The sequence below is a fragment of the Sminthopsis crassicaudata genome, chromosome 1 (genome assembly GCF_048593235.1).
Source record: "Sminthopsis crassicaudata isolate SCR6 chromosome 1, ASM4859323v1, whole genome shotgun sequence".
NCBI classification, from domain to species: domain Eukaryota; kingdom Metazoa; phylum Chordata; class Mammalia; order Dasyuromorphia; family Dasyuridae; genus Sminthopsis; species Sminthopsis crassicaudata.
Genome location: NC_133617.1, coordinates 459,083,880 through 459,095,687, shown reverse-complemented (window position 1 = coordinate 459,095,687; position 11,808 = coordinate 459,083,880). Strand labels below are relative to the sequence as shown.

At 34.6% G+C, this 11,808-nt stretch overlaps 1 protein-coding gene across 1 annotated transcript; it reads left to right on the top strand.

Annotated features, from left to right (window-relative positions):
- Positions 1 to 7,754: 7,754 nt before the first annotated feature.
- LOC141550307 (proline-rich nuclear receptor coactivator 2-like) lies at positions 7,755 to 9,744 on the top strand. Its single transcript, XM_074280822.1, has one exon. It carries the CDS (start codon positions 8,109 to 8,111, stop codon positions 8,541 to 8,543), a length of 435 nt encoding a protein of 144 aa, XP_074136923.1. The 5' UTR covers positions 7,755 to 8,108; the 3' UTR covers positions 8,544 to 9,744.
- The last annotated feature ends 2,064 nt before the right edge of the window (positions 9,745 to 11,808 follow it).

The window sequence follows — 11,808 nt, the reverse complement described above, 5'->3', positions numbered from 1 at the left end:
TTAAACTAGCCCTGCATTCCTGGTATAAATCCCACTTGGTCATAGTGTATTATCCTGGGGATGGTTTTCTAAAGTCTTTTTCTAATATCTTATTTAAGATTTTGGCATCAATATTCATTAAGGAAATTGTTCTATAGTTTTCTTTCTCAGTTTTCGATTGACCTGGTTTAGATATCAGTTACCATGTCTGTGAAATAAAAGGAATTTGGTAGGACTCCTTTAATCACTATTTTTTCAAATATATAGCATTGGAGTTAGTTGTTCTTTAAATGTTTGGTAGAATTCACATGTAAATCCATCTGGTCCTGGGGACTTTTTCTTAGGAAGTTGGTTAATAGCTTGGTCTATTTCTTTTCTGAGATGGGACTATTTAGACTACTTACTTCTTCCTCTGTTAATCTGGGCAAGCTATATTTTTGAAGGTATTCTTCCATTTTATTTAAGTTATCGAATTTATCGGCATAAAGTTGAGCAAAGTAGCTCCTAACTATTGTTCTAATTTCCTCTTCATTAGTGGTGAGTTCACCCTTTTCATTTTCAAGACTAACAATTTGCTTTTTCTCTTTCCTTTTTAAAATCAGGTTTACTAAGGGTTTGTCTATTTTGTTGGTTTTTTCATAGAACCAACTCTTAGTTTTATTAATTAATTCAATAGGTTTTTTTTTTGTTTGTTTTTGTTTTTTACTTTCAATTTTATTAATCTCTCCTTTTAATTTTAGAATTTCAAGTTTTGTGTTTGTCTGGGGGTTTTTAATTTGCTCCTTTTCTAGCATTTTTAGTTGTAAGCCCAATTCATTGATCTTCTCTTTCTCTATTTTATTCAAGTAGGCCTCTAAAGATTAAAATTCCCATTATTACTGCTTTGGCTGTATCACACACATTTTGGTATGATTTCTCATTATTGTCATTTTCTTGGATGAAGTTATTAATTATGTCTATATTTTGCTGTTTTACCCAATCATTCTTTAGTATAAGATTAGTTTCCAATTATTTTTTGGTCTATTTTCCCCTGGCTTTTTATTAAATGTAATTTTGATTGCATTATGGTCTGAAAAGTATGCATTTACTATTTCTGCCTTACTGCATTTGATTTTGAGGTTTTTATGCCCTAGTATATGATCAATTTTTGTATAGGTTCTATGACCTGCTGAGAAGAAAGTATACTCCTTTCTGTCTCCATTTAGCTTTTGCCAAAGTTCTATCATATCAAACTTTTCTAGTATTCTATTTACCTCTTTCACTTCTTTTTTATTTATTTTGTGGTTTGATTTATCTAAGTCTGAGAGTGCAAGGTTGAGATCTCCCACTATTATAGTTTTGCTATCTATTTCCTCTTGCAGCTCTCTTAATTTCTCTTTTAAGAATTTAGATGCTGTACCACCTGGTGCATATATGTTTAATATTGATACTGCTTCATTATTGATGATGCCCTTTAGCAGGATATAATGCCCTTCCTTATCTCTTTTAATTAGATCAATTTTTGTTTTTGCTTGATCTGAGATGAGGATGGCTACTCCTGCTTTTTTGGTTGTGCCTGAAGCATAATAGATTCTGCTCCACCCTTTTACTTTTAGTTTGAATGTCTCACCCTGTTTCAGGTGTGTTTCCTGTAAACAACATATAGTAGGATTCTGACTTTTAATCCAGTCTGCTAACTGCTTCCTCTTTATGACGCAGTTTGCCCCATTCACATTTATGGTTAGAAGGATTAATTCCATATTGCTTGCCATCCTATTAACCCCTGCTTATGCTTTTTCCCTTTCCTTCCCTCTTACCCCCCTACCCAGTATTAAACTTGTGAACACCACTTGCTTTTCACAGCCCTCCCTTTTTAAGATCCCTTCCCCACCTTAAAGTTCCTCCCCTATTTTACCCATTTTCCTCAAAATTTCTGTATTCCTTTCCCCTTAGCTTACTCCTTCCCTTTCACTTTTCAATGAAGTGGAAGAAGTTTCACCATAAATCAAATATGTCTATTGATACACACTGTGGTCATCTCCCTCCTTTCTTTCTCTCAGATATAATAGGTTACCTTTGCCTCTTCTTTTTTATGATATAATTTCCTTTCCACCTCTAGTTTCTAAGACAAATTGTACATATGTTCTTTACATATTTTTTTGGCAGAAGTTTAGTTCTCAAGATTTCTTTTTACCTTTTTAGAAATCTCTTGAGTTCTGTATTTGAAGATCAAAACTTTTATGTAGGTCTGGTTTTTTCATCAAAAATAGATGGAATTCATTTATTTCGTTAAATGTCCATCTTCTTCCCTGGAAAACGATACTCATTCTTGCTGGGTAAGTTATTCTTGGCTGCATACCAAGTTCGTTAGCCTTTCGGAATATCATGTTCCAGGCCCTGCGTTCTTTTAACGTGGAAGATGCCAGATCCTGGGTTATACTTATTGTGGATCCTCCATATCTGAATTGCTTTTTTCTAGCAGCTTCCAATATCTTTTCCTTTGTCTGATGGTTCTTGAACTTGGCCACTATATTTCTTGGCATTTTGATTTTAGCGTCCGTTTCAGTAAGTGATCGATGATTTTTTCAATGTCTATTTTACCCTCTGTTTCCAGAACGTCTGGGCAGTTCTCTTTGATAATTTCCTCGAAAATGGTGTCCAAGCTCTTTTTTTCCTCCCATTTTTCAGGGAGTCCGATTATTCTCAAATTGTCTCTCCTGGATCTGTTTTCCAGGTCTGTTGTCTTTCTGGTAAGGTACATGACATTCTTTTCAATTGTTTCATTTCTCTGGTTTTGCTTGACTACCTCTTGGTTTCTCCTTGAGTCATTCATTTCTACTTGTTCGAGTCTAATTTTCAATGATGTATTTTCTTCACTCACTTTTTTTATATCTCTTTGTAATTGTCCAATTGAGTTTTTATCTTCTATGGATTTTTTTTCCATTTTATCCATTTTATTTTTAGAGAGCTTTTTTCTTTATCCAGCTCACTAATCCTGTTTTCCTTGGAATTTTTTACTTTTTCCAGCTCACTAATCTTATTTCTCAATGATTTGATTTCTTTATCTACTCTGTCTTTGAATGTGTGGGATGACTTCTCGAGGCTCTCTTGCCAATGTTCCCTTTACTTTTCCCATTTATCTTCCAGCTCTCTTGTGAGAGCCTTTTTGATTTCCTCTATGAGATTCTTTTGTATTGAGAAGCAGCTCATATCCCCCTTAGGGGATTGCTCTGGGGACAGTCTTTAGTCTCCTCTCTCCATACAGAAGCTTTCAATGGTTAGAGCCCTTTTGAATTTTTTGTTCATTTTGTCAGAGCAGGAATCGAGGAAAACAAATTGACAAGAGAAACAATTGGTCTGTTTTGCGGGGGCTGGGGCTGGATGGTATTAATGGGCTAGTCACAGACTTTCCATGGCCTCTGGAGCTGAAATTTTGTCATCTGATACAGAATGGTCCAGCCTAGTCCTGCCTGCTGTATCCTGGATTCTGAAGCTGGACTCATATAATTCTACCAACAATGTATTATTGTCCCATTTTTCCCACATGCCCTCCAACATTTGGCATTCTCTTTTTCCTGTCCAATTTGAGAGGTGTGTAGAGGCATATCAGAGTTGTCTTAATTTTCATTTCTCTGATCAGTAGGGATTTAGAACACCTTTTGATATGACTAGAAATTTCATCTGAAAATTTTTTGTTCACAACTTTGATAGTTTATTATTTTTAAGAATGAACCGAGATCTTATAAATTTGAGTCAATTCTCTCTATATTTTAGAAATGAGGCCTTTTTCAGAACCCTTAAAAATAAAAATGTTTTCCTAATTTATTGCTTCCCTTACAATCCTGTCTGAATTAGTTTTGTTTGCACAAGAAACTTTTTCCCTTGTTTTTTTTTTAAATGATTTTTATTAATTTTATAATTATAACATTTTTTGACAGTAGATATGCATAGGTAATTTTTTACAACATTATGCCTTTTACTCCCTTCTGTTCTGAATTTTCCCCTCCTTCCCTCCACCCCCTCCCCTAGCTGGCAGGGATTCCCATATATATTAAATATGTTATAATATATTCTAGATACAATATATATCAAATATGGTATAATATATTCTAGATACAATATAAGTTGTTGTTGTTGTTGTTGTTGTAGCAAAGGAAGAGTTGGATTCAGAAGGTATAAATAAGCTGGGAAGGAAACAAAAAATGCAAACAGTTTACACTCATTTCCCAGTGTTCTTTCTCTGAGTGTAGCTGATTCTGTCCATCATTGATCAATTGGAACTGGATTAGATCTTCTCTATGTTGAAGATATCCACTTCCATCAGAATGAAACAGTATTGCTGTTGAAGTGTATAATGATCTTCTGGTTCTGCTCATTTCACTCAGCATCAGTTGATGTAAGTCTCTCCAAGCCTCTCTGTATTCCTCCTGCTTGTCATTTCTTAAAGAACAATAACATTCCATAACATTCATATACCATAATTTACCCAACCATTCTCCAATCGATGGGCATCCATTCATTTTCCAGTTTCTAGCCACTACAAAAAGGGCTGCCACAAACATTTTGGCACATACAGGTCCCTTTCCCTTCTTTAGTATTTCCTTGGGATATAAGTGCAGTAGTAGCACTGCTGGATCAAAGGGTATGCACAGTTTGATAACTTTTTGGACATAAATCCAGATTGCTCTCCAGAATGGTTGGATTCTTTCACAACTCCACCAACAATGCATCAGTGTCCCAGTTTTCCCACATCCCCTCCAACATTCATCATTATTTGTTCCTGTCATCTAAGCCAATCTGACAGGTGTGTAGTGATATCTCAGAGTTGTATTAATTTGCATTTTTTCTGATCAACAGTGATTTGGAACACTCTTTTATATGAGTGGAAAGAGTTTCAATTTTATTATCTGAAAATTTTCTGTTCATATCCTTTGACCATTTATTAATTGGAGAATAGTTTGATTTCTTATAGAATCAATTCTCTGTATATTTTGGAGATGAGGCCTTTATCAGAACTTTAACTGTGTTTTCCCAATTTGTTACTTCCCTTCGAATCTTGTTTGCATTAGTTTTCTTTGTACAAAAGTTTTTTAATTTGATGTAATCAAAATTTTCCATTTTGTGATCAATAATGATCTCTAGTTTTTTTTTTAGTCACAAATTCCTTCCTCCTCCTCAAGTCAGAGGTAAACTATTCAACGTTCTTCTACTTTATTTAAAATCTCGCTCTTTATGTCTAAATCATGGACCCATTTTATCTTATCTTAGTATGTGGTGTTAAATGTGGGTGCATGCCTAGTTTCTGCTATACTAATTTCCAGTTTTCCCAGCAGTTTTTAATAATGAATTTTTATCCCCAAATTTGGGGTCTTTGGGTTTGTCAAACACTAGATTGCTAATTTTATTCACTATCTTGCCCTGTGAACCTAACCTATGCCACTGATCAGCTAGTCTATTTCTTAGCCAATACCACATAGTTTTGGTGACTGTTGCTTTATAATGTAGTTCTAGATCAGGTACAGCTAGACCACCTTCATTTAATTTTTTTTTCATTATTGCCGTTGAAATTCTCGACCTTTTCTTGTTCCATATGAATTCTGTTGTTATTTTTTCTAGGTCATTAAAATAGTTTCTTGGGAGTCTGATTGGTATAGCACTAAATAAAGAGATTAGTTTAGGGAGTATTGTCATCTTAATTATATTTGCTTGGCTTATCCAAGAGCACTGAATGTCTTTCCAATTATTTAAATCTGACTTCATTTTTGTGGCAAGTGTTTTGTAATTTTGCTCACATAATTCCTGACTCTCCTTTGGTAGATATATTCCCAAATATTTTATACTATCGACCATTATTTTGAATGGAACTTCTCTTTGTATCTCTTGTTGTTGCATTATGTTGGTAATGTATAAAAATACTGGGGATTTATGTGGATTTATTTTGTATCCTGCAACTGTGCTAAAGTTATGAATTATTTCTAATAGCTCTTTAGCAGAGTCTTTGGGGTTCTCTAAGTATACCATCATATCATCTTCAAAGAGTGATAGTTTGATTTCCTCATTACCTACTCTTAATTCCTCGAATCCCTTTCTCGGCTCTTATTGCCAAGGCTAGCATTTCTAGTATAATATTGAATAGTAATGGTGATAGTGGGCAACTTTGTTTCACTCCTGATCTTACTGGGAAAGGTTCCAGTTTATTGCCATTACATATGATGTTTACTGATGGTTTTAAATATATGCTCCTTATTATTTTAAGAAATAATCCTTTTATTCCTATACTCTCAAGTGTTTTTAGTAAAAATGTTGGATTTTATCAAATGCTTTTTATGCATCTATTGAGATGATCATATGGTTTTTGTTAATTTGGTTATTGATACAGTCAATTATGCTAATAGTTTTCCTAATATTGAACCAGCCCTGCATTCCTGGTATAAATCCCACTTGGTCATAGTGTATTATCCTGGGGATGATGTTCTGAAGTCTATTTGCTAATATCTTATTTAAGATTTTAGCCTCAATATTCATTAAGGAAATTGGTCTATAGTTTTCTTTCTCAGTTTTCGATCGACCTGGTTTAGGTATCAGTACCATGTCTGTGAAATAAAAGGAATTTGGTAGAACTCCTTCAATCCCTAATTTTTCAAATAGTTTATATAGCATTGGAGTTAATTGTTCTTTAAATGTTCAGTAGAATTCACATGTAAATCTGTCTGGTCTTAAGGAGATGTTTAATAGCTTGTTCTATTTCTTTTTCTGAAATGAGACTATTTGGCCTATTTACTTCTTCCTCTGTTAATCTGGGCAAGCTATATTTTTGAAGGTATTTTTCCATTTCATTTAAGTTACCAAATTTATAAGCATAAAGTTGGGTAAAGTAATTCCTAATTATTGTTCTAATTTCCTCTTCATTAGTAGCAAGTTCTCCCTTTTAATTTTTAAGACTAAAAATTTGCTTTTCCTCTTTCCTTTTTAGTGTAAGATTTACTAAGGGTGTGTCTATTTTGTTGGTTTTTTCATAGAACCAACTCTTAGTTTTATTAATTAATTCAATAGTTTTTTTTTTTGTTGTTGTTGTTTTTTACTTTCAATTTTATTAATCTCTCCTTTTAATTTTAGAATTTCAAGTTTTGTGTTTGTCTGGGGGTTTTTAATTTGTTCCTTTTCTAGCATTTTTAGTTGTAAGCCCAACTCATTGACCTTCTCTTTCTCTATTTTATTCAAGTAGGCCTCTAAATATTTAAAACTTCCCCTTATTACTCCTTTGTCTGTATCCCACACATTTTGGTATGATGTCTCATTATTGTCATTTTCTTGGGTGAAGTTATTAATTATGTCTATGATTTGCTGTTTTACCCAATCATTGTTTAGTATAAGATTATTTAGTTTCCAATTATTTTTTGGTCTATTTTCCCCTGGCTTTTTATTGAATGTAATTTTCATTGCATTGTGGTCTGAAAAAGATGCATTTACTATTTCTGCCTTACTGCATTTGATTTTGAGGGTTTTGTGTCCTAATATATGGTCAATTTTTGTATAGGTTCCATGAACTGCTGAGAAGAAACTATACTCCTTTCTGTTTCCATTTAGCTTTCGCCAAAGATCTATCTTATCAAACTTTTCTAGTATTTTATTTACCTCTTTGACTTCTTTCTTATTTATTTTGTGATTTGATTTATCTAATTCTGAGAGTGCAAGGTTGAGATCTCCCACTATTATAGTTTTGTTGTCTATTTCTTCTTGCAGCTCTCTTAATTTTTCTTTTAAGAATTTATATGCTCATTTTGTCTGGGGTGGCGGAAGGAGAAGGCAGAGGAAGGCGGCGGTTCTGGTAACCGTGAGAGCAGCCAGTCTTCTCTTCTCGGGTCTAGTTCGGTGCGATCTGGTCCGTGTGCTCACCAGCTCGCCGTTTCTTAAGGAGAGAACACCGCCGTCTCCCGGAGCTCGGAGTCGCTAGGACTTCTCCCCCCCAACCTGGGTGCCGAGGAGACTCCGATGTTGAACTCAGCAGATCAGCCCATGAAAACTTCCATACTCAGACAAAGAAACAGATCTGGCAGAAAACAACACTTGTTATCCTGGGCCTGGCAGCAGGGGAGAAGACAAGTGGTGGAAATCCTACAGTCTGCAAAGCAGACTGAAAGGTGACATAGATGCTGGAGATGGGTGGTGGAGAGAGATTTGACATTCCAGTTTCCCAATCTAGAAATGTTAGTAAGAACCAACAAGAACAACAACTTAATAAGCAAAAGAACAAGGATCAGAATCCCCAGATGAAGACTGTTCCTAAGAAGAAAGAAAGAGGACATTCCTGTAATTCATCTGCACCTGCATGGCAGGCTGTCCAAAATGGGGGGAAGAATGGTCATTTTTCAAATAATCAAAATTGCAATTCCAGCTTAGCGACTTCAGATTTATTTTTAAAATCCCAAACTAATCAGAACTACGCCGGAGCCAAATTTAGTGAGCCCCCTTCACCAAGTGTTCTGCCTAAACCTCCCAGTCACTGGGTTACAGTTTCCTTGAATTCTTCTGATAAAGAAATAATGACCTTTCAACTGAAAACCTTACTTAAAGTCCAGTTGTGATGTGAGCTAATCAGATTGTTGATGTTTAAATGTTTAGGACTTCAGGTATTTGACAGGAGTGAATCAGACTTTGTTCCTGGACATGGCTAGAGAATTTAAGTCTTTCATCTATATAGAGCAGCTGAATGATTATAGTAGATAATACTTGATGTAAAATTTCATCATACTTATGTGTTTTGTGTGTATGCACACATCATTGCCTTGTGACTAAGGAGATACATGGCAGTTTGAAATTAGTTATTCAGAATGTTTGGGCTTGGTGTCAGCTGTCCTTAATTGAATCATAACTTTTCAAGTTTTGAACTTGAAATCATGGTTTGAATTTTAAAGGGAGATTTATGGTATAGACTAATGGACTTGTTTTAGACAAATTTATGTATTATGTTTATGGCAAAAACAGTAATACAGTGAACATTTAATGTAAGGCAACAACACTTGTTATTTTTGGAAAACAAGATAAAATTTACATTTCCTTGTGGGTAGGCTAAAGGATTGGTTGAAAAGGACCAGGCACTTGTAATGGAATAGGAAACTATTGTAATGTAACTACAATCATAATGGTATTGGCAAACTACCACATCGACCGTGTGCTTTCTAGAATAGATGTTTGATGGGAATCCTTTTGGCAATGAACTATAGGATGGATAAGGAAGGTAATGCTAATCAACACCGTGGTATTGAAATCAAAGGGGCTTATGACTGATGATGGCATATAGGGAAGGATTGAAGCTAGTAGGGCAGAAGACATTGCCCTCTTATTACACAGCCTCGTATCTTAGTGATGACTTTTGTAGAGATGATTTTCTAGGAATATTCATTCATTCTTAGTTGTGCCAAGATTAGGAATAGGGGCGTACACTTAGGTGCACACATATGGACAGACAAAAGTGTTTTTGTCAGGAAAAGTGTACCAAAAGGCATCTTGAAGATATTGGAATCTTTATTCAGTATTTGGCATATTGTGAGTAGTTTTCAAAATGCATCAAGGCACTGAAAAAATGACAAAATTGGTCTGGCCTCAAATAGGACTCCTATGAGAGTTCTAAAATAGGATAAGGCTATAAATGACCTAGGAAAAAAGAAAGCCATGTAAATAAATGTAAAATTTGTATCATATGTAAATTTTCTGGCCTTTTCTTCAAAAAGAGTATTTTTAATAAAAAATTGTTGAATGTAAGGCAGACCATGGACTGAGCTAAGACATGGCCTGGTTTTAAGGTTATCAAAATTTTTTTTTAAGGAAGCACTGTCTTTGCCCTCTTAAGTTGCTTGTCAGTGGATATACATGTTTGATTCAGTTCTGAACTGTAGTGCAAGGGACTAATTAGGATTATTGGGGAAAAAAATCAGAACTGAAAGCTGCTAAGACTGAGTAGTGCTCTTATTTTGAATACACAAAGGGTGGTTTGGATAAGAATACTATTGAAAAAGGCCTAATTATTTTTCCAGAAAAAAACAAAAATAAAAAAAGGGGCTGATGATTTGATTGAATGACAATCTTTTACTAAAGGGTCTTTTTTTTTTTTTTTTTTTTTTTTTTTTGCTGAGGCAATTGGGGTTGAGTGACTTGCCTAGGGTCACACAGCCGGGAGGTGTTGAGTGTCTGAGACCAGATTTGAGTTTGGGTCCTTCTGACTTCAGGACTAGTGCTCGGACCGCTTTGCCCCCTAGCTGCCCTCCAAAGGGTCACTTCTCAAACAGAAAACAAGTTGTATGTATTCTTTGGCCTTTCCCCATCATTGCTTCAAACTAAAGATGGGCTTAAAAAATGCAGATGCATTTGTAAGATTAGGATCCATATGAACACTGATTAAAAAAAAAAATTAGTAATCCAATAGTGAATAAAAGGAAAAAAAGTTAGCATTTAAAAATATTAACTTGTCTAAAAAAATGACTACAAAAAAGTGGCAGCTCTTTGGGTTTACAGTTTTCTTGATAAAATTGATTGCATTTTTATTTTTCTCAAAGGAAAAGTATAACTTAAGATGTCCAAGTACATTTGATGTTTAATAAACTTTTGTGAAATACTTACATACAGATATGAATTGGAAGCAAAACTGAAAATAAAATAATTCTTCCCCCCCCCAAAAAAAAAGAATTTATATGCTGCACCACATGGTGCATATATGGTTAATATTGATACTGTTTTGTTATCATTATATTATTACATATTATTACTACATTTTAGCAAGATATAATGCCCTTCCTTATCTCTTTTAATTAGATCAATTTTTGCTTTTGCTTAATCTTAGATGAGGATGGGTACTCTTGCTTTTTTGGCTTCACCTGAAACATAGTAGATTCTGCTCCAACCTTTTACCTTTATTCCATATATATCACCCTGTTTCAGGTGTTTTTCCTGTAAACAACATATTGTAGGATTTTGGCTTTTAATCCAGTCTACTACACTGCTTTGTCTTTATGGGGGAGTTCAACCCCATTCACATTTAGGTTAAAATGATTAATTCTATATTGCTTGCCATCCAGTTAACCCCTGCTTATGCTTTTCTGCTTTCCTTCCCTCTTAGCCCCCTCCCCAGTAATAAACTTGTGAGCACCACTTGCTTTTCACAGCCCTCCCTTTTTAGTATCCCTTCTCCACCTTAAAGTTCCTCCCCCTATTTTACCCCTTTTCCTCACAATTTCTGTATTCCCTTCCCATTTGCTTACTCTTTCCCTTTTCACTTTTTTCCCTCCCACTTTTCAATGAAGTGGAAGAAGTTTCACCATAAATTGAATATGTCTATTGATACACGCTATGTTCCTCCCCATCCTTTCTTTCTCTCAAATATAATAGGTTACCTTTGCCTCTTCATGAGATGTAGTACCACCACTTTACCCTATTTTATGATATAATTTTCTTTCCACCTCTAGTTTCTAGGACAAATTGTACATGTGTTCTTTACATATCTTTATGGCAGAAATATAGTTCTCTAGATTTCTTTTTACCTTTTTAGAAATCTCTTGAGTTCTGTATTTGAAGATCAAACATTTTGTGTAGATCTGTTTTTTTTTCATCTAGAATAGATAGAATTCATTTATTTCATTAAATGCCCATCTTCTTCCCTGGAAAACGATGCTCATTTTTGCTGGGTAAGTTATTTTTGGCTACATACCAAGTTCCTTAGTCTTTCAGAATATCATATTCCAGGCCCTTCGTTCTTTTAATGTGGATGCTGCTATATCCTGGGTTATCCTTATTATGGCTTCTCCATATCTGAATTGCTTTTTTCTAGCACCTTCCAATATTTTTTTCCTTTGTCTG